This window comes from Onychomys torridus, chromosome 2 (assembly GCF_903995425.1).
Source record: "Onychomys torridus chromosome 2, mOncTor1.1, whole genome shotgun sequence".
NCBI lineage: Eukaryota > Metazoa > Chordata > Mammalia > Rodentia > Cricetidae > Onychomys > Onychomys torridus.
In genome coordinates, this window is record NC_050444.1 from 104,218,637 (window position 1) to 104,242,283 (window position 23,647).

At 40.8% G+C, this 23,647-nt stretch overlaps 1 protein-coding gene across 3 annotated transcripts in view; it reads left to right on the top strand.

Annotated features, from left to right (window-relative positions):
- The window catches only part of Dennd4c (DENN domain containing 4C), a 93,090-nt gene that overhangs the window by 64,905 nt on the left and 4,538 nt on the right, over nt 1-23,647 (top strand). For 2 of the 3 annotated variants that reach the window (XM_036177549.1, XM_036177550.1), the window contains 12 exons: nt 1,260-1,404; nt 1,647-1,793; nt 5,015-5,134; nt 7,077-7,223; nt 8,984-10,140; nt 12,133-12,310; nt 13,106-13,215; nt 13,489-13,664; nt 17,676-17,858; nt 18,811-19,006; nt 20,352-20,597; nt 21,564-21,681. In XM_036177549.1, the coding sequence (XP_036033442.1) occupies nt 1,260-1,404; nt 1,647-1,793; nt 5,015-5,134; nt 7,077-7,223; nt 8,984-10,140; nt 12,133-12,310; nt 13,106-13,215; nt 13,489-13,664; nt 17,676-17,858; nt 18,811-19,006; nt 20,352-20,597; nt 21,564-21,681 (2,923 nt within the window). Of the gene's footprint in view, nt 1-1,259; nt 1,405-1,646; nt 1,794-5,014; nt 5,135-7,076; nt 7,224-8,983; nt 10,141-12,132; nt 12,311-13,105; nt 13,216-13,488; nt 13,665-17,675; nt 17,897-18,810; nt 19,007-20,351; nt 20,598-21,563; nt 21,682-23,647 lie in introns of those variants that run through there. The other variant, XM_036177551.1, reaches the window with a different exon arrangement.

Consider the following 23,647-nt stretch of genomic DNA (forward strand, 5'->3'; position numbering starts at 1 on the left):
AATGGCTCCTTCAAGCTAATTAACATTTATATTACCTCATTTACTAATTTTTGTGGTGAGAACACTTAAAATCTACTTTTACCAGTTCTCAGTGTGTACGTTGTTGTTAACTGTGGTTGCCATGCTGACATAGGTTCTTAAATCTATCCCTCCTGTCTAGCTGTACCCACACCTCTTTACTGCTCCCTGCCTTTCCCCATCTGCATTACTACTTCTGCATTCACCTCATGGGTTCCATGGGAAAGGCAAGATCCTGTAACCCACCTGTTTCACCTAATGTAATGTCCTCAGGGCTCCCCCAGGTTATTGTGATAAGATTTTGGTGGGGTTTGTTTGTTTGTTTGTTTGTTTGTTTGTTTTTTTTGGTTTTTCCGAGACAGGGTTTCTCTGTAGCTTTGGAGCCTGTCCTGGACTAGCCTGTAGACCAGGCTGGCCTCAAATTCACAAAGATCCGCCTGCCTCTGCCTCCCGAGTGCTGGGATCACAGGCGTGTACCACCACCGCCTGTTTTGTTTTGTTTTGTTTTGTTTTTTAAATGTATTTATTTTAAGCTTAGTGTTTCATTGTGTATATATGTCACATTCTTTTTATCCATTCCTGGACATTTAGGTTGGTTCCTTTTCTTGGCTACAGTGAATTTGCTAGTACAGATGCCTATGTGAAATACTGATTTCACTTCCCGTGGATATGTATTTAGTAGTTTTTAGCTTTTAAGGGACTTTCATATTGTTTTCCACTATGGGTTTACTAATTGAAATTCCCACCAATGGTGCAAAGTTCTCTTTTCTCTACGTATTTGTTAACATATATAATTTTTTCTTTTTCTTATTTTTTTATTTTTAATTTATTTTAATTTTTTAAAAATTAATTTGTGGGCTGGAGAGATGGCTCAGCAGTTAAAAGCACTGACTGTTCTCAAGGAGGACCCTGGTTCAATCCCCAGCACCTACATGGTTAAACTCATCTTTAACTCACAACCTGCTTTAACTCCATTTCCAGGAGATTTAACACCCTCTTCTGGCTTCTGTGGGCACCAGGCATGCACACAGTCCATAGTCATATAATATAGGAAGATGAGACACCCATAAATGTTAAATAAATAAATAAAATTTTAAAAAATTAATTTGTGTAGTGGTCAGAAACAACTTTTGGTTCTTTCCTCCAACTTAGGGTTCTGGGGTATCAGGCTTGTTTCTCATTGAGGCAGCTCACTGGCCCTAAATAACTTTTTGTTCGTTTGTTTTTTAACTTACTTTTAGGTAGTTTTGGAGAGCCCATGGCCCAGCAGTACTCGGAGTGGTATTTTCTTATGGACGAAAGTACGGAATGTCGTACATGGTTTGGCCCAATTTAGGCAGCCACTTAAAAAGACTGGGCAAAAATCACTGGTCTTTTCAATATCAGGTAACACATGTGATTGGAAAGATATTTTTAATTATAAGTTTATAGACATGAAGTTTTAATTTTATGAAGTAGGGAGCTTAATTCTGTTTGTCATTTTCATTAGAACTAAAGATAGATTTCCTTATGCTTTTGTCACAGAAATCTACAAATTGTTGCATAATTATAAATTAACTGTGGGCCATTATGTTTAGTTTAGAAATACCAGTGCATGAAGTATTGAACTGCACTGTCCTTGTCTTTAGCTCCTCAGAAGGCTGCAGGCGGAAGTGATGGGGACTCCGTGAGCCATGGGAGTGTGGACAGTTCTAACGATGCTAACAGTGGGGAGCACACAGTCTTCGTCAGAGACTTAATCAGCCTTGATTCCACTGATAATCACTCGAGCACAGGTACTAAAGTCTGTATTTGACTAACCTTTCTTCCACCACCATGTGAATGTTTCTTTTTCTAAAAAACCCAAACCTATATTTCTTGAGTTTTCCTCAAGGGAATGCTTTGAAAGTAGTATATATCACCAAGAGGGTTACACCTCTGCACTTACTTCCTAGAGTATGAAACTAACTTTGGGGTGCAGTGTATGTACAGTGTGCTAGCATGGTATGTTTATATTTGTTCATCTTAAATTTATGAAAGTATCTGAGACAGTTGACAGAGATCACAACCAAGAGAACTTGAACATTACTGACACAATTTATAAATCCTTTTTTAATTAAGTTGAAAATTTAACTTATAATTTTGAAATTATAGATACCTGAAAAGGGAAGAAAGTAAGTCATTTTGAAAAGGGGTGTGTACATTTAGGACTTCTAAGTGTAGAAGCTGCTTACATGTGTGTAGCTGCAGGCCCAGCCTCTGTCCTGAAGTCAGAGTGACTGTTCTGAGAGCCACTGGGCAGGCGTGTGTGCGTGCGTGCGTGCTACACACACACCCCAAACTCCACCCTCCACCCCAACACCCCAACCCCACCCCCTGCCCGTGCGTGTTGTCTGGTTGCTGGTACCCAAGCCTCCTTTACAGAACTCCAGTCTAGTGCCTGTGCTTCCTCCAATGACCTTGTCCGATGACTGAAGTCTCCTTTTCTCTGCTCTTTGCTGCTCTGCTCTTTGCTCTGTGCTGTTTCTTGGTGCTGCCTTTGTCCTGGGCTGTCAAGGTGTGGGGCAAACAGACTTTTTGAACTGGAGCTATGGAGTCACGTGTGCTTTAATTCTACCCTTGAATGTTAACTACTTCAGGTAATTTCCCATTTATTAGGTTAAAGTTTGCTGACATTCAGAGGTGGGGGAAAGATACTTGATTGTTTTTTAAGTATTATATTTTAAGGGTCAATTTTCAATATCTTGGCTTTTCTTCTTTAGACAGGGTAACCATATATAGGCTTTCAAAAATCTCCATGTGACAATTTATAACCAGTTTACAAACATTTATTATTTTACTTGGAAATAAAGTATGTTTTGCTGTAATGATAATTTTAAGATTTGTTTGTCATGTCGTTACATGAAATGGTATCATGGGTATGAAAAAATCCATTGTTCAGTTGTTGAGGCACTTACTACTTTCCAGAAGTCTGCTTAGCTTTTGTGCCTAAAACTGCCTTGCTCCTATTGCAGGAGTGTTTGTAAACCACTGAAGACAACGTGAGTCTGAGGTTGCCATCTTGTTAGTAATTAACCTTTCCAACCCTGTTTGTAACTTAGCAAGACACTTTTGTGGGACTTTTTAAAAAATATTTTGTTCTTATTTTATGTGTATGGATGTTTGCGTACGTGTTATGTGTATGCACTGTGTTCATGCCTGGTGTCTTGAGGAGGCCAGAAGAGAGTCTGGAGGGTCCTCTGCAAGAGCACATCCTCCCTCCTGCCCATCTCCCCCTGGGACTTCTGTTTTTTTCTTATCAGTGTGGATTTATGGATTGCTCTATTGCCCATTCTCAGATTACCTCAGTGTTGGCCCAGTGTGTGTTCCTTTAAACTTGGTTATTATGCCTCTTAGATGGTGGCTATGGTTCTTTCTGAGGCAAGAAACCCCTACCTCATTTTTGTACCTACCCTCCCTGAGCTCAGCAATCATTCTCCACCCCAAGTCCTGCTCAGTGGAGACTAGATTAGAAGTCCAAGTTTGGGTCTCGGTGTGCTCACTGCTCACCAGGGTGTTGTAGCACGGCTTTTAGACTTTTCAGCAAACAGGACTGGAAACATTACGTACAGTGTTGTAGAAATACCTCCAGTTCCAAGTCAACCCCACAGGATTTTTTTTTTTGTTTTTTAACCTTTCTTTGGTTGTTTTTTCTTTTTTAACTGGGGGCAGTGATGGAGTGCTAGCATGCACAGTGCTGAGTTTGGTTCCTAGTGTCACACATACACAACCTCCTATGTTCTCCCATGGTGAAAACCTTGTCTCCTACCAGTCCATTTAGTTGTTTGCTCAGTCCTACAGTATGCATAAAGCAGCTTCAAGGGTGGGGAGGGTTTGGGGCGACTGTGATAAAAAAATGCATTGTTCACAAGAATGAAATTGTCACAGAATAGGTTTTAAAGTGTTTGGTTTTTCAAAGTCACACACACACACACACACACACACACACACACCCCAATAGGAAACAAACCTACTCAGCCTTTCCAGATTTGACTCTTACTTCCATTCTTTGAATGTGGATGGACTCCAAGTAAAGTATTTAAAGGCTAAACTTGGAGTTTGCGGTTATACACACCTGTAGGCCAGCTTGGGGGCAGGAGGATCAGGAGTTCAAGGCAAGGCTCAGCTACATAATTTGAGACTAACATGGGCTATAGGAGACACTGTCTCAAAAGAAACAAAATTCAATACAGGGGATGGCAAGATGGCTCACTAGGTAAAGAGATACCTGCTGCTGAGTTTTATGACTGGAGTTCAGTCTTTGGGACCATATGGTAGAAAGAATCATTGTCTCGATCCCCACATATGCACCACCCCCAATACAAGTAAAATAAATGTAATTTTAAAACGTTCAGTTCAAAAGTTAGGTAGATTATCCTTCTCTTGATTATGTTGTTTCATGAATAGTATTAGCTGGCTATCTGTTTCTGTTTGCATCAGTTTTAGAGACCTCCCCCAATTTTGTTGATTTAACTTTTTGAATATGTAAAAATGTATTAAAAATAAAATCAACTTAGTAAACCATACTTTAGGAAGTTTTCTCTCTCTTTTTTTAAATCTGTTTCCCTCTACCCTTTGTAGATAAACCATTTTTATTTTATTGCCCTTCCTTTATTTCTTTTGCAAAAGTGGCAGGTATGTGTTTCAGTCTCCTTTTGTTCTTACCAAATAAATAAATAAATAAAATAAAGAAGATAATATGCTATAGGCCCTCTTCATAAGAGATTCAAAGTGTTTTGTCCAAATTGCTTTTAATTTTTAGGTGAGGAAATGAAGATTGGTGTTTTCAACTTAGAACTATCTTCAATCTGTTCTGCTCTCCTCGTCTTTGCTTATCATTGTTTTTGAAATGTGTCTTGTGAGAGTTATTTTTATTTTATTTTTTTGTTGAGTTTAATTGTATAGCTTTGTAGCATTTTATGTTTATTACCTATTTTAAACATAAGAAAGTATTTACAGGCATGCATCTTTTAAACAGGCGGTCAATCTGACCAAGGCTATGGGTCCAAGGATGAGTTAGTAAAGGAGGATGCCGAAGTTCATGCACCTGAGGAGCCTGTGCCACAAGACCTGACTGCCACGGAGCTGCACATTGAAGGCTAGTGCTGATGTTTGTGAGCTTTGTGTAGAAGCATGCTCAGATTGCTTTATCCTACATAATTAGTTCAACAATTATTCTTAGGACTTCAAGGCTTTCTTAATAAGATAGATTTTGATAGGCTCTAAGGTTTAGATTTTAGCAGACTTTAGAAAGTTTGTAGATCATCCTTTATTTTGCAAAAAAAGTGTCACCTGGTGGTGGTGGCGCATACCTTTAATCCCAGCACAGGTGTATCTCTGTGAGTTTGAGGCCAGCCTGGTCTACGAGCGAGATCCAGGACAGGCACCAAAGCTACATGGAGAAACCCTGTCTCAAAAAACTGAAAAAAGTGTCGTCCGTTGGATAATTTTTTAACAAAAGTAGGACTGAATTTTGCCTTGAACTCTTCCTGTTCCTCCTGCCTCTGTCTTCAGAGTGTTGGGACAACAGGATATGCCAGTCACTATGCCCAGCAAGCAAGAAGACCAAACTTCTGAGGTTTCAAAAGTGATACTTCCTGTTCATTTCCCTTCCCAACTCTGGACCTGATAGTTATTCCCAGGGTCTTAGAATGCAAATACTGTGCATCCTCAGGCTATGGCTCCTTTGATCCCTGCCCCTCCCACCCCCACCTCAAGACAGTTGCTCTGTGTAACAGCCCTGGCTGTCCTAGAACTCACTTTGTAGACCAGGCTGGCCTTGGACTCACAGAGATCTACCTGCCTCTACCTCCAAGTGCTGGGTTTAAAGGCGTGTGCCACCACAGCTAGTTATAGAACTTATTTCGTGCTCCAGAGTTACAATAAACTACTTGGCCGGGCGGTGGTGCACACGCCTCTAATCCCAGCACTTGGGAGGCAGAGGCAGGCGGATCTCTGTGAGTTCGAGGCCAGCCTTGACTACAGAGTGAAATCCAGGAAAGGCACAAAGCTACACAGAGAAACCCTGTCTCAAAAAACAAAACAGAAAGGGTTGGGGATTTAGCTCAGTGGTAGAGTGCTTGCCTAGCAAGTGCAAGGCCCTGGGTTTGATCCTCAGCTCAAAAACAAACAAACAAACAAAAAAATACAAAGGGCTGGAGAGATGGCTCAGAGGTTAAGAGTACTGACTGCTCTTCCAGAGGTCCTGAGTTCAATTCCCAGCAACCACATGGTGGCTCACAGCTATCTGTAACAAGATCTGATGCCCTCTTCTGGCATGCAGACAGAGCTAAAATATAAATAAATAAATAAATAAATAAATAAATAAATAAATAAATAAATAAGATATTAAATTAAATTAAAAAGTAAACTACTTGATAATGGAAGGAATGTAAGTCAAAGCCAAGGGCTTAATTGTTTTACTGAGAAATGCTCAAGTCCTGATTATTGAGTGCTAGAGTAAAACACCATGTCAGTCAATACTCTTGGTATTTATGGCATAAAGTAAGCCAGATACATTAAGTTGTAATCTGACATTTTCCTCCACCTGCCTGTTCCCAAATACCTGGCAGCCACTTCCCAAATAATTGACTTGAGGCTTAATATTACTTATAATTTCTTGGCTGATAGCTCAGGCTTGTTACTAGTGAATTCTTACACTTTAATTAACCTATTTCTATTTATGCTTTGCCACGTGGCTTATGGCTTGTTAACATCATTTTCTACATGTCCTGCTTGCCCTGGTGACTGGCTTGTGTCTCTTTAGACTCTACTCTCCTAATTCCTATCTTCTTAGTTTGACTTTCCTGCCTAACTTCCTGCCTAGCTACCAGCCTGTCAGCTTTTTATTAACCAATGAGAATAATACAAATTCATAGTATAGAAAAGGATTGTTCAACAGCAGTAAGTCAGTGAAGAATAGTGATGTGCTTGTCCCTACTTAAAGAAAGACTGCATCCATTTGTGAAAATCTCTGGTTTCTGATCATTATTGTCAAAAGTAGGAATGGCAACATCCAGTTTTTTTTTTTTTTTTTCCAGAGGTGTGTGATGTGTCTGCTATTGCCTCAAAACAATCGCAACCTAGTCCAGAACCTCAGAGTCCTACTGAAGCTCCTGCATGGGGCAGCAGTATTGTGAAAGTTCCATCTGGGTTCTTTGACACCAGCAATAGGACAAGTAGTACTGGTAAGTAGAAAGTGACTTCCACCCACTTTGGAGACAGAGTCTCACCTTGTGTCAAGCTGACCTTGACCTTGGCATTCTCTCCTCCATGCCCAGCTAGAGTGTCTTTAATGATACTAGTTCTGCTTGCTTATAATGATGGATACACTAGGAAGCCATGAATGGGCCTGCATTCCAGGACAGACAGTGCCAACATGGTGAGACCATCTTGAAACACCTTCCCCCGTCAAAGAAAAAAATATGAACAACCAGTTGTGGTGGTGCACACTTTTAACACCAACGCCTAGGAGGTAGAGGCAGGTGTATTTCTGAGTTCAAGGCCAGCCAGGACTGTAGAGTAAGACCCTGATGCTCCACCCTCCACTCTCCACCTCTAAAAAAGGGCAGGTAAAGGTGCTTGCTGCCAGGCCTACAACTTCGGTTCCATGTTCTGCATCCATGTGGTGGAAGGAGATGGCTCCTGTGGGTGTCATCTGGTACTACGTGTGAACTATGTGCACTGTGGCTGCTGCGTTTGAATGCACACACAAGCTCCCATGGACCCACTCAAATAAAGTCATAAAATAAGTTTAAAAACAAGAAAATGGAATTTGAATGGTGGTATTTAGTTGAGTAGCTATGAAAGAATACGGTACAGCTTGGCAGCTTTTATATAACAGCAGAAATGCCTTTTGGTAGATTTCTGCCTCCTAGTTACTAAGTTACAGGAGCACATCACCATGTCCAGCAACTACAGTTCTGGAGGTTGGAAAGACTGGAGTGTCACATGATGAGTTTGACTGAGGGTCATTTTAGATTGCACATTGCCTACTTCATGTGTCCTCATGTTGTAAGGACCTGGGTATATAGAGCATGTTTGTAATCCCAGAACGTGGGAGACAGGTAAGATGAGAAATCAAAGACAGGTCAGGTGTCTGGATTCTCCTTTATAAGGACCCTAATCCATTCATGAGAGAACTGCCTTTGTAACCTAATTATCTCCTATATTCATATTTCAGCATAAATTTTGTTTATATATATACTGTAGGGGGGATTTAACAACTGTTCAGTTGGACTTAAAAGTCTTTGTTTTTCCAGGTGTTTTTGTTGTTGTTGTGTGTGTCTGTGTCTGTATGTGTGTGGTATTAAGCCCAATTCTTTTTTTCCTTTTTTATGCTGGGTAAGTGATATACTACTCTGCTATATCCCAGCTTCCTGGCTGAATTGGATATATAAAAGTTAAATTAAAAGAAATTGTTTCTTTTGGAGTCTGGTGTTTAACTCAGAATTTTTTCCTAAATTGACTTTTAAAATTTAAGAATGATAGGCATATGTTTGTTGATAAGGGTGAGCAATGCAGTCATATCCAGCATGGACTGCATGCTGTGTTTTCATAGATAATGCCTGTACATAGAGGAGGAGGGTAGATGTTTAAATATTACCGCTAAGAGGCAGGCTTGAGGGGTTGAGGATTTAGCTCAGTGGTAGAGTGCTTGCCTAGCAAGCACAAGGCCCTGGGTTCGATCTTCAGCTCCACACACAAAAAAGGGTGGGGGCAGGCTTGAATAGCTTTGGAGTGTACTTTTCCTGCATATCTTTTATATAGTTTCTAGATAGAAACTGAGCATTCTAACTAACTGCTAGACCCCATGGGAGATGCTGCTTCTATACACCTTCCAGATTCTCTGTAGCTTCGCTCTGGGCATAATCAGAACAATAATCACTTTCTTTGTTACTTTGGAAAATACTGATGTTTCACTTGAGTCTATTACTGCCCCCTTTAGGTAGTCCATCAAATGTGCTGTTTTCTACTCAAGCTCCAGCTGAAGATGCAGTCTTCGGTGAGATTGCTAATTTTAAGAACGGTGAGAGAGGAGAAAAGAGACAGAAGCATTTCTCAGAGAGGAGCTGTAGCTTTAGTTCTGAAAGTCGAGCAGGGATGCTGCGTAAGAAGAGCAGTTTGGATCTGAATTCAAGTGAAATGGCTATCATGATGGGAGCAGATGCCAAGATCCTCACAGCAGCACTGACCTGTCCTAACACTTGTCCACTTCATGTCTCAAGAACTCATAGCTTTGAGACTGTTAACTGCCGTCCAGCTGATACTAGGACTCGAATGTTGGAAGGCACTTGGGATTCTGAGCACAGAACATCTCCTGTTTTAGAGATGTTAGAGGAAAGCCAAGAGCCCCTGGAAACTGTGGTTGGTGATAATGTCGCAGAGACTACAGCAAAGGATACATGTGACAGTCTACAGAATGATAGAAACAATATCCAGTCCAGAGACAGGAAAGCAAGATCCCAAGATACCATGAATAAGAGAAGTAGTTCATATGGTGTTGGGAAAGCCGTTGAGAGGGAAGATGTTGAAACTGGACTAGATCCTTTGTCTCTTTTAGCCACTGAATGCGTAGAAAAAACTTCTGATTCTGAAGATAAGTTTTCTCCAGTAATTTCACGTAATCTGGCTGATGAAATTGAAAGTTACATGAACCTAAAAAGTCCTCTGGGTAGTAAATCTTCTAGTATGGAATTGCATGGAGAGGGAAACCAAGAGTCTGGCTCCGCTGCTTCATTTGCTCACCCTTTAGAAAGGAGATCGAGTCTACCTTTAGAACACGGTCCACCATCCCAAGACAGTCCAGACATTGAGAAGAGCTCCCCTGCAGTGTCCAGGTCTAAAACCTTGACTGGGCGTTTCAAGCCGCAGACTCCTTACCGCACTTACAAAGATCGGCCCACTTCTTTATCAGCATTAGTGCGTTCTTCACCAACTAGCCCTCTGGGTTCTGTAGTAAATTCCTTATCAGGGCTAAAGTTGGACAATATACTATCAGGGCCCAAGATAGATGTCTTAAAATCTAGTATGAAACAAGCAGCAACAGTAGCCAGTAAGATGTGGGTGGCTGTCGCATCTGCCTACAGCTACTCAGACGACGAGGTAAGAATATACTACTGTGTAGTCTGTCTAATATAGAAATGCTTGTAGCACCTTAATGTATATATTTGTGTTTGTATAATCTAGAGATTTCTGCTAATGGCATTTTTATATCTTAAAACTTTATACATGTTCTGTTTTATAAAGTGACTTAAGATAAATAATGATGTAAAAATATAATGTCAGAATTGCCAGGCATGTCGGCACTCACCTATAATCTCAGCTCTTGGGAGAAAGAGGCATGAAGATTGGGAGCTCAAGGTCATCTTTAAAAAGGAAAAATGGGAAGCTGGAGAGATGGCTCAGTGATTAAGAGCACTGGCTGCTCTTCAGAGGACCTGGGTTCAATTACTGGTACTACATGGCAGCTCCTAGCTCTAACTTCAGTTTCAGAGGATCTTATACCATTCTCTGATCTGCACCTGTACTGTACACAAATGATATAGACCAAAATGGAGGCAAAACACCCATGCAAATTAAGAAAAATAAAAACTAAAATATATATATTAAAAATGAACGAAATGACATTAGAAGCCCTTTATAGCTCCATAAATAAATCTAAATTAAAACTTTTGAAAGCACTAATAGTGTTTAAAATTACAATAACATCATTGTTATATTTGCATAACATTTTACTTTCTCTTCTGGTTTTGGAGATGGGAGCATCACTGTGCAGGCCAGGCAGATTTCAGGCTTATTTTCCTCCTGCCTCAGCCTCTTCAGCATTGCTTTTGCTTGTATTTACCACCCCGCTTTCAATGAGCACTTTCATTTTTACATAGCTTTTACATGTGTTACCCCTTTAATATTCATGAAATGACCCTGCAGCTTATTCCATAGATCTCATACAGCATGATTGTCCATAAAACATTGTGAATAGACTTAATCATTAGATTTTCTTTTTGTGAAAGCGGATAGAAAAACTACTTATTTTATAGGTGGAAAAAAGTTGTAATTTCTTTTTCTTGTGCACAGAATTGTATGATACTTGAGTATTTTAAGATAATCTAATTCCAGATTGCTAAAGCTCTAGGCTGTAACAGAGTAAAGATGTGAGGAAAGAAACTGGAAAAGTAAGGCTTATTGAAGGAAAGCATCTAGGAAAAGTACTAACTGAATAAAAAGTACAGGCTTATGACAACAAACTCTGTCTGTGTGCTACTGGGATCTTTGCACATGCAAGGTTAGCATTAAACCATCTAGCTTCATTCTTAATCTTCGTATTTGGAGAGCATTACAAGATCAGTCAACACGACACAGAATAACTTCAAACGGTTGTTAACCTGCCTGACTCGGTAGAGGGTCAGCCTATCCCATAGAAGCCCTTGGTTTCTCCTCCAGAGAGTGAGTGAGAGAGGGGGTGGGCGGGGGAAGAGAGAGAGAGAGTGTGTGTGTGGTAGAGGGTTTAGTTTAGCATTATGATAAAGAACTGAATGAACCATTTTATTTCTGGAATGTTCTCTAAAATTATTTAGAAAGGATTTTGACACGGCCATTTAGACTTGACCTCTGTGTTAGTGTTGATCCTAGTAAGGAATCAAAGCATTTGGGGTGCTGAAGCAATAGGACACTTACTAACTAGGTAGTAGGACATAGGCTGATGATGAGTTCACCTCGGGTGCAACCCAGTCCTTTTTGCAGTAGGCCACTTTGTGAGGGGACGGTGTTTGAGCACCCCATCCAGGTAGGTCACTCTTTGAATGTCGTAGATTTTGTAAGTTTTAAGTCAGTCAGATAACTTTAAAGCTTTGAAGAAACATAGAGGTTATTTGCTTAAGAAGTGGAGTTTGATTCTGAAAGGAGTAGAGTGAATATATTTCCACTGCAGAAGATACTATTATATATGTGGGGTTTTATTCTTCTTCTTGTTCTTTTTTTTTTTTTTTTTTTTTTTTTGTATGTGGAGCTGAGGACTGAACCCAGGGCCTTGCGCTTGCTAGGCAAGTGCTCTACCACTGAGTTAAATCCCCAACCCTGGTTTTATTCTTTTTAAAGGAAGAAACTAATAAAGATTATAGTTTCCCTGCCGGCCTAGAAGATCATCTCCTTGGGGAGAATGTGCTGCCTAATGCCAGCGTCTCAGGGCTGGTTCCCAGTGAACTCACCCAGAGCAGCACAAGCCTTGGCAGTAGTAGCAGCAGTGGAGATGTTGGGAAGCTTCAGTGTCCAGCAGGTAGGGGAGACTGGCCTTCTCTCTTTGTTTCTGCTTGCTTTTACTTACTTGTGGTGCTGAAATTGAATAAGGGCCTATGCAGACTGGGCTTAGCTACACTGGAACTCAGTTTTAGTTTAAATGCCCATAGTCCTTCATACCCACATACCCATTCTACTCTGATTTTATATGACATCTAAGTACTATTACCATGTGCTGTCAATTGAATCAATTAGAGAATCAATCAGTCTCTCTCTCTCTCTCTCTCTCTCTCTCTCTCTCTCTCTCTCTCTCTCTCTCCTCCACCTTAAGCTAAAGCCTTTACAGCTGAATTTATGGAATGGGGCCTTGGAAATATGTATTTTTTAACTTCTTCTCTGGGTAAATCAGTGATTGAAAGATTTTAAGGACCTCTTGGGATACAATTGCAATTTCACGACAGAGAGAATTTTTACATCTTTTATTAAAAACAACTGTTATCTTCTGTTTTTTCTGATTCTCTAAGACAAAGACTCATCACATAGCTAGGCTTGCACCCCATAATTCTCCTATTCCCCCATTCCAAATACTAGCATTACAGATACACACCTGAACCATCTAGGTTGTCATTAGAAAAAGTTGAGGGGATTATGTAGTAAACAGTTAAATATTTTCTACCTAGATTTAATTAAATTTATTAATTTTATCAATGTTTATATGCGCATACAATTATATAGTGAACCGTCTATAAAGACCATATTTCATGGTACTTCCTTATTTCCAAAGCATTAAGAACATTCTCCTACATTATATATTCTATTTCTTACTCCTCTTTAGGTGAAGTTCCATTTTCAAGAACCATCAAAGGGCAGGACTTTGAAAAATCAGAACATGGTTCTTCACAGAATACCAGTATGTCTAGCATCTATCAAAATTGTGCAATGGAGGTAAAGATTCTGTAGCCATTGTACCTGTGGTCAAGTGACTGTAAACGTATTCTTACCTTATACTAGCACTTGATAGGATTCAATGGGATCCATGTGGATAGTCATATGCATGCTTGATACCTTTGAGCCAACAGACTGGTAGTTTTGTCTATAATAGAAAAGAGCTGTTAATGCCAGTTGAAACCAGCAGATTAACTAAAATCTCATTTGTTTCAGTTGACTAGGACATTCATTTCCACCTTAGAGACCCTGAGTGTCCTGCTTTCCCTTTAGGTTTTGATGTCAAGCTGCTCACAGTGCAGAGCTTGTGGAGCTCTGGTTTATGATGAAGAAATCATGGCTGGATGGACCGCAGATGATTCGAATTTGAATACAACCTGTCCATTTTGTAAAAGCAACTTCTTGCCTCTTCTCAATGTAGAATTTAAAGACCTAAGAGGCTCTGCCAGGTTAGTATTGTGCAAGCTCCCTCAGGAGGTAAGTGCCCTGAAGTCAGGGCTCTTCGGTCAAGGGTAAAGCATTCATAGTGGGTCCAAACACATCTCCTTGATCTCTGGACTGCTTTTGTTTTACTTAATGTATGATAACTATTGGTGAAATTATTAAGGCCACTCCACGTAGTTAAAAGGGAGGTTTATTTTGTGGGGTACTTACAAATGAAGGGGTAGGTTACAGGGTCTGGCAAGGGTATGGTGCAGTCCGGCCGTGTTCTCTGGAGAACTCTGCTCGGTCTACCTCCAGTGTCCAGAGTCCGGGAACCAAGAGAGTGACCCCTTCCCGATCCTTGGTCTTCCGCTTCCTCCTCCGCCCTGCCTTGTGGGTGTGACCATTACCAAAGCCTCAATGGGGGTTGGAACTTCCAGGCCAATGCTGGGATGGCTATCCACTACAGATTACCAGGAGTGGATTCTTGAAATTGGACTCTAATGGTGTTATTTCAAAACCTGTTGGGCTAGGGAGGGGGCTTGGTTTTGAAAGTGCTTCCTGAGCTAATGTGAGAACTTAAGTTTGGATTCTTAGCTTCCAGGGAGAAGCTGAGCACCCGTCAGAATCCCAGCACTGGGAAGGTAGAGACAAGCAGGTCCTAAAGCTCACTGGCCAGTGAACCTCACCAAATCAGTGAGCTCCAGGTTCAGGGAAAGACACTGTGGAAAGGAAAAAGCAAGGGAGGGAGAAGGAAGGGAATACACTGAAGCCAGGCTTGGAGAATGATTGAAGTAGACACAGGACATTGACCTCTGGCTTCCAGACCCTACATCTACACTCACGCATACACATGTGCACATGGCTACACAAACACGTATGCACACAACACTTATGCCTTGGTGACCTAAATTAAATCTTCAACACATCTTATTGCCACTGTCTGGCACAATGATATAAACAAATCCTAAGTAATAGAAATGCCACTAGAAGCTGGGCTATGGCTCAGTAGTTGATCACTTGGCCTAGCATGCATAAGGCCCTGGCCTTGGAAACCTAAGAAACGAGATTAATCAGTTTGTAATCCATTGAGAGTTTCGTAAGTAATTGAGAAGTGTGCTGATCTAATCAATGACATTAATATTTTATTTGCTTTGGTGATGTTTGTTTTGTTTTGATTGTACCCAGCACTTCTTGCACACGGTCTATGCATGTTCTCTGAGCTACAGTCTTAGCTCCCTTCGAGTCTGTTGTTGATGATAATGTTTGTTCAATCCTCAAGTTTAGAAGTGTTTTCTTACTACTTTTCTTATTAACTTCAATGAAGCTTGGATCATACTCCTGACATAAAATCTTCATTAGCCTTGCAAAGTCCCTCTTTTCTTTATTTTTTATTTATTAATTATACTTATTAATGTTATTATATGTGTGTGAGTACAGGTACATGGATGCCACAGTGCACATGTAGAGCTCATAGGACAACTTAGTAGTTGGTTGCTATCTTCTACCTTGTTGAGGCAAGGTCCTTCCTGTTTCTGCTGCTTAATTGAATACTCCAGGCTGGCTGGCTCCTGGTGATTTCTCCTGCCTCCACCTCCCATCTTGCCTTAGGAGTGGGATTACACATGTCTCTTTATGTGGGTTCCTGGAGTCAGACTCAGATTGTTTAGACTTGTATGGCTAGCACTTTTTCCCACTGAGACATCTCTGTAGTTGGAAACTTTCCTGTGTTCTGCAGCTGCTCGGTCTCAAGTCAACACACAGACGCTTATATTAATTACAAATTGTATGGCCTATGGCTTAGGCTCATTACTGTTCTTACAACTCAACCCACTCCTATTCATCTATGTCTTGCCACGTGGCCTCGTGAGATTACTGCGCTCTCAGAGTTTGCTTCTCCGGTTGAGCGGCTTGCGCCATTGCTCTGACCCCATCTTTTCCTCCCTGTACCTCTTAGACTTCCTTCCCACCTGGTTATGTTCTGCCTTGCATAGGCCATAGCAGCTTCCTTTTCAACCAATGGTAGCAACACATAGTCACAGCATAGAGAAAGACCATCCCACAGCACATCTCCCTGGGTCATGTTTTTAATCAGTTGGTTTTAATTGGTAAGTTAAGGCCATTTGCGCTCAAGGTTATGTTTGAGAAGGGCTTGTTGCTCTTTTTTTAAAATTATCATTTATTTATGTATATGAGTGTTTTATCTGCATGTACAACTTTATGCCAGAAGAGGGCATCAGATCCCACTAGAGATGGTTGTAAATCACTATATGGTTGTTGGGAGTTGAACTCAGGACCTCTGGAAGAGCAGGCAGTGAGTGCTTTTAACCACTGAGCCATCTTTTCAGCCCTGGGCTTGTTGCTCTTTATAGTTGTGTTTGTTGTTCTAGTTGGCTGGTCAGTTGGTAATTGTTCCACTCCTGCTAGTGTTGGATGCTCACTGGTTTGCTGTGTTGGGCATGATTGATTCCCTCCCTGTTCTCTTCTGCTACATTCATGAACTGTGTTCTGTCCTATATTCTTGTGTATGAAACTGTCTTCAATCACTACCGTGAGAATTTTTTGCACTGCTGGATTGTCATGAATTGCCTTGACTTGTGTTTGTCTTGTGATGCTCTCTTTTTTAAATTAATAATTAGTTTTTATGTATATGAATGTTTTGGTTGCATGTATGCCTGTGCATCATATATGTGCCTGGTACCCTGCAGTGCTAGAAATAGGCATCAGATCCTCTGGAACTAGAGTCATGGTTGTTGAGCCACCATGTGGATGCTGGGAATCAAACCTGGGTCTTCGGGAAGAGCATCCAGTGCTCCTAACTTCTGAGCTAGATACGTCTTGAAATATTCTTACTTCTTCATGTTGCCGATGGCTTTATTGTTTGGCTGGCTGGTGTGGGGCTGGGAAAAGAACTTTTGGTTGATAAGTATTTCCTTCCAAGATTTGGAATATACTATTCATGTTTTCCTGGCTTTTAGGGGTACTGGTGACAAATCTGTTTGTTTGTTTTGTTTTTTTGAGACAGGGTTTCTCTGTAGCTTTGGAGCCTGTCCTGGACTAGCTCTGTAGACCAGGCTGGCCTCAAACTCACAGAGATCCGCCTGCCTCTGCCTCCCGAGTGCTGGGATTACAGGCGTGCGTAACCACTGCCCGGCAACAAGTCTGTTATTCTGATGTTTCTGCCTATATATATTAACTAATGATTTTTCCTTTACAGCTTTTTTTTTTTTTTTTTTTTGAGCTGAGGATCAAACCCAGGGCCTTGTGCTTGCTAGGCAAGTGCTCTACCACTGAGCTAAATCCCCAACCCCTCTTTACAGCTTTTAGTATTGTTACTTTGCTTTGTGTGTGTTTTTTTAAAGTGTGTATATGTGTGTGTTGTGTGTGCTGGCATGAGAGTGAATGCAGCATCCCTTGCCAGGGACTTCAGATGTTGGCAGGTGAATGTGGAAACTGTCCCTAGTTAAGTGAACCTGAAACTTACGTGGTGAATAGCTGCTGCATTTTGGCTTCATCTCAGCAAGACTGTTGGAGGTGGGTTATCAGCATCCTCTCCAACATTACTGTTGCTTGGATCCTGACCAACATCTTCTCACATACAGTGAAAGGGATACTTCTGGGATCCTGGCCAATGAAGACTTGGATTTAGACAGGTTGAGAGCAGTTGACCCACCCACTTTTCCTGGAAGTTCCTTGGTGTCCTTGCTGTTTTATTATGCCTACTAGCCAGCTTCTGCACAAAGTATGATGCTGCTAATTCCTCAGTGCTGCCATGTTTCTCAGAGTGCCATTGCCCAAGCTAGCCTAATTCCACAGGGCCTGTCTCTTTGGAATCAAATACTAAGGGATGGTCTCAGAAGAGCTCTGCAATCATTGAAAGCCACTGGTGTAAAAAGCTATCTTATTTTCTCCACACTGTCAGCTCAGGTCCTCAGTCTTGCATAGCAAGCAGGTTTACTCACTGAGCTAACCGAGGCTCAGGGATTTTTTTTTAAAGCCTTTTCTTCTTTCTTTCTTTCTTTCTGTTCCTTATTTAGCTTTTTCTTGAAACCAAGTACGTCTGGTGACAGTTTACAAAGTGGCAGCATCCCATCAGGAAACGAGCCCTCGGACCATAAACCCCTGTCCAGTTCAGCAGAACCTGACTTGATCAGCTTTATGGACTTCTCGAAACACAACCAGACTATAATAGAAGAAGTGAACTATACAGTCGAATCAAGGTACCACAGGGTGCACAGAATTCACTATAAGAAATGAGGTATTCCTGTAAACATTCTATATTTAAAGACAGCCTGGTTGGGCTTGTAGGTGCATGTCTGACCGAGGGAGGAAGATTGCAAGTTCAAGGCCAATCTGTGCTAATCAGTGAGACCTTGTCCATTCCTGCCCCCTGCCAATGTAAATCAGATCCTGTCTCTCTTCTTAGATTGTGGCTGAGTAGAAATTAAATGCCTCTCAGCAAATCTGTACTTGTATACGTGGATGAGTACTTCTTTGAGATTTTGTTTAATTAAGATGAACTAATGTTTGAATAAAGCAACGAAATAGACACTTAAATTTTTTTAGCTCACATCATGTCCTCTTATGTCCTTCACCAGTTAACTATCCATCCGACCAGTGTTTGAAAATGCTTAGAAAATGTTTATTCATTTTATGGGGAGAAGGATGGTGGAGATTGAATGGCGGGCCTCACATGGGAGGCAAGTGGTTACCATTGAGCCACACTTCCAGCTTCATATTTAATTCTTTTTTTTTTAATTTAATTTTTTTTTTGAGCTGAGGATCGAACCCAGGGCCTTGCACTTGCTAGGCAAGCACTCTACCACTGAACTAAATCCCCAACCCACCCTTTTTTTTTTTTTTTTTTTTTTTAAAGATTTATTTATTTTATGTATATGAGTGCTCCATCTGCATGTACACCTTTATGCCAGAAGAAGGCATCAGACTCCAATGTAGATGAGTGTGAGCCACCCTATGGAGGCTGGGAACTGAACTTGGGTCCTCTAGAAGAGCACTCTTAACTGCTGAGTCATCTCTCCAGCCCCACATTTTATTCTTAACATGTCATTTTTCAGATGATTCAGGAAATTTCAGTCCACTGTAGAAAATAATGTACCTCTCTAGATTTCACTTGTTTTCATGACTAACAGCATTGCTTCATTTTTCTTTAAGTGATGAAATAAAGAAAGCCAGTGTTGATGTCCAAAGTGTGAAAATGTCATCTGTGCCTAATAGTGTGTCTAAACGAAATGTATCTTTGACCCGAAGTCATAGTGTTGGAGGTCCTTTGCAAAATATTGACTTCTCCCAGCGACCCTTTCATGGCATTTCAACAGTTAGTCTTCCTAATAGTCTGCAGGAAGATGTGGTACGTATCATTGTAATCGTCCTGTATGTTCTTGTAATGTGGCTTGGAGCAGTCCATGATTCCATAGTATCATGCAGTAAGCACATTAAAGTGCTGCTGCACAAGTGTGAAGACTTGAGTTCGGGTCTCCTACACCAGTGTAAGAATCAGCTATATAGATGGTACATGCCTAGTAATGTAGACACCCTGTAAATGGAGACAGCAAGATCCCTGGGCTTGATGCTCAGTCAGTCTAGCTGAATTGCTGAGCTCCAGGTCAGGAGAGACTGTGTCTCAAAAGGAAAGTAGAGAGTGATTGAGGGAAATACCCAGTGGCGAACTTTGATCGCACGGAGCACAAGCAAGCACGGATGCGAGCACGCATTTAAATCTTGGTTAGCTGCACAGCCTGTTTTATTTTAATTTTTTTTTTCTAAAATTAACTTTATTGTAACACTTGGAAATAAAAAATGTCAGACACCAAAATTAACCAGATCCAAAGTCTCTATGTCAATGAACTTACTTGTGTGCATTTGGAATAGCCATACTGAAGTTGGGGGGCTTCATACTGGATTTTACACTTTCATTTTTCTGTTTCCTTTTTTGAGACAACATCTCACTATATAGCCCTAGCTGACCCTGAATTCAATATGTTGATCACATTGGCCTCAAACTTAGAGCAGTTCATAAGTCTTTGCCAGCCACCACTCCTAGCTAACAAAGAGTTTAAAAAAAAAAAAAATCCATCTTTTAGAATGGTGAAATAAATACCACAGGTTTGTTTTGTTTTAATTCTTTAAAGACTATTTTGGGGCTGGAGAGATGGCCCAGTGGTTAAGAGCACTGGCTGTACGTCCAAAGGACCCAAGCATCCACGTGGCAGCTCACAACTGTTTATAACTCCAGTTCCAGGGGACCCTAACACAGACAGATAAGCACATAAAATAAAAATAAATAAGATATTTGCAAGGTGGTGGTAGCACACATCTTTAATCCCAGCACTTGGGAGGCAGAAGCAGGTGGGACTCTGAGTTTGAGGCCAGCCTGGGCTACAGAGCTAGTTCTAAGACAGCTAGGGCTACATAGAAAAAACCCTGTCTTGAAAAACCAAAAACAAAACAAAACTATTTTGTTACATTTATTTATTTAAAGGGTCTGTTGAAATATTGATTATTAATTTTCTGTAATTATTTAGCTTAAGCATAATCTAGTGGCTTTCTTTGCTTCCATTTATTAGCATATTTTGCTACATATTGCAATTGTCCCAAAATATAGTTTTAACAGGATAGAGAAGCATAATCTCACCGTAGAGTACTGGCAATCATACAGAATTAAATAATGTCCACTTTTTTTTATATTTTTAAAGGACCATCTAGGAAAAAGACCGAATCCTCCCCCTGTGTCTGTGCCCTATTTGAGTCCTCTAGTGCTTCGGAAGGAACTTGAGTCTTTGCTGGAAAATGAGGGCGATCAGGTCATTCACACATCCTCTTTCATCAATCAGCATCCAATCATTTTCTGGAATCTGGTCTGGTATTTCAGACGTTTGGATCTTCCCAGCAACTTGCCAGGACTTATCCTCACATCTGAGCATTGTAATGAAGGTGTGCAGGTGAGGTGCCAACTTCTGTAGTACTTGGAGCGCACTGGTGTAGTTTGGATGAGGTCAAGCTACTAAGTGTGCAACAGCTTTACAAAGTAGTAGATAAGGCTTGGGGTGGAATAGTACAGTGTTTGGGGGTCTGAGAGTCTTCTGGTTTTTTTTTTTTTTTTTTTTTCTTTTCTGTATATGATCTCCATTTTTAAGGTTTTCTGGTCCAGGGTGACTGACTTCTGTCTTCAGGCTGTAAGTCATATCTCAGCGAGGAGAAAATTAGTTGATGTGACCTGGACTTAGATTGCTCTGTCTAGCTATGCAGGTGACTAGAAAAGAAACCTTCGTCATCAGCTGTCATAGCCCCTCCTGACATACGCATAGCTATCTTATTTGAAAGGTCTCAGCCTAATTTTCAGATAATATAGTTAAGTAATGTATGTAAGGTCAATACCTTGTTAGTGATCACACTAAGGCCGCCTCTACACCTGCCTCGGGAAGCACTTATGGGATCACTGACTGCTGACAAGGAACTGCATTTTAAACATACTTTTACAGTACTGCACATTGGGAGATACCAGGCCCCAAACACACTTGGCACATAACACAATCTTTCCTAAAGTATCATAAATTATTATAAATTCTAGTTTGACTTGTTTATTTTAACAAGTAGTGAGTGAAAAAAGATACCTTGTAAAGTTATAGACACCCTGATACCATGTCTTTCTAGACTTTGTTGTAATGATGGTTAACCTCTCCTATGCCTTCGTACCGTTTACCAAATCATCCATCCAGTCTTCTAATGTCACAAAAACAAAACTTATGTGCCAGCAAATAACAAGGCAGTTTATCATCAGGCATTATTAAAAAGAAAAACTTGCTCAGAATTTTGGGTCTAGAGTTTAAAAATAATACTGATTAGGTTTTCTTATTACTGATAGGTAACATTTTATTTGGGAAACTAATTTTATTAATTCCTTTTAGCTTCCTCTGTCATCTTTGTCCCAGGACAGCAAACTTGTGTATATACAACTGTTATGGGATAATATCAACCTTCATCAGGAACCAGGAGAACCTCTGTATGTCTCATGGAGGAACTTAAGTAAGTAAAAGAGAATTAAAGACACAACAGGGTTGTACTTGGTGGCATATACCTTAAATCCCAGGACTCAAGAGGCAGAGGCAGATGGATTTCTGTGAGTTCAGGCCAGCCAAGGTTATATACGTGAGACCTTGTTTTTAAAAAAGACAAAACAGAGCTCCAGAGTTAAATTCTTCAATGTTTCTACATCATCACTACAGAAGGACTTCCATGTGAAAGGACCAAACAGACTCCATTACAGGCTGCCCAGTCTTCTCTCGGAGATCAGGTCTCAATTTCTGTTTCTTGATTCTTGAGCAAGCAGTTTCTGGGAGGGTCATGAACAAAAGACAATTAATCACTGATGTCTCTGCCAGCAGGGACAGGGAGATAGGACACACCGAGCTTGGCCCACTGAGCCAGCCCCCACAGTCAGTGCATGCTAGCCCAGCCAGCCTCCATGGCAGCTCAAGGACAAAGCCTGGGAATTGTCCAGGCCTGCTCAAAAATGGGTAACTGTAATTCCCAACTTACCCTAGCCAATTAAAAGCCATGATTGACACTCACATAAACCAATCCTGAGTCTGTTCCTATGTTGTCTGTAGACCCCAAGACACTTCCTTGCTTTACTCCCTATAAATACCTTATCCCCTTGCTACTCAGGGTCTCCCCTGCTCTGCTGCTGCATCAGACAGATGGAGAGGCCCTGGGTTAACTTGGAATAAAAACACTCTTTGCTTTTACATTTAAAAAACAAACAAACAAAAAAAACAAAAAACAAAAAAAACAGAGCCAGGCTGTGGTGGTGCACGCCTTTAATTCCAGCACTTAGGAGGCAGAGGCAGGCAGATCTCTTGAGTTTGAGGCCAGCCTGGTCTACAGTCCCAGGACAGGACAGCAAGGGTTACACAGAGAAAAACCCTGTCTTGAAAAAAGAAAACAAACAACAGATGACTAGTGAGATGCTTGGCACTCACTTCCAGACCTAACCACCTGAGTTCAGTCCCTAGGATCCACGTGGTGGAAGGAGAGAACCAATTCCTGAAAGTGTTCTTTGACCTCCACATGTATGCTATGTCATGTGTGTGCATGCATGTGTGAACACACATAACAAGAATTTTTTAAAGATGAATTGCTTGATTTAGTGATTGTACCTTAGGAAAACCGTTATTTAAAAAAAACAAACAAACAAACATTAGAGGCTAGAGTGGTAAATGGCTCAATAGCCTAGAGTGCTTCCTGGAAGTTCACTTCCTGCATCCCCATCAAGTGGGTGGTCAGGCAGCCCACAACCATCTGTACCTCCAGCTCCAGGGGATCAGGCACCCTCTTCTGGGTATTCACAGACAGACATACACATGTACATAGACATGCACATAATAAAATTTAACACAAGAAGCCTTGAGTTAAGTCCCTAGCACAGAAATTCCTTAGCTGTGTATGGTGGTGTATACCCATAATTCAAGCATTCAGAAAGCTGAGACAGGAAGATCACAGGGTCAAGGTCAGCCCAGACAACATTGAAAGTTCCTGGTCAAATCCTGAAATTATCTGCATCAAAGTATCCTTTCTTCCAGGCCTAAGCACACACTTCTTAAATTTATGCATGTTTAATGTTAGCATATGATTCAACTCCACTCCCCCTCCATCACACTTTTATTATCTATAAAGTCTTTGTTCCTAATAGTTAAGCTCTCCAATATTTAATATAAAAAGTGCAGTGGCATAAACAGTTTTCTCTGATGTTCATGTTTTAGAAATTATATTGTATACATTACATACATATGAACTTTTTTCTTTTTTGATTTTTTGAGATGGAGTTTCTCTGTGTAGCCCTGGCTGTCTTGGAACTCACTCTGTAGACCAGGCTGGCCTTAAACTCAGAGATCCACCTGCCTCTGCCTCCATAGTGCTGGGATTAAAGGTGTGTGCCCACCACTGCCCAGCCTATGATTTTTATTTTCTAATAAAAATTAATTATGAACTG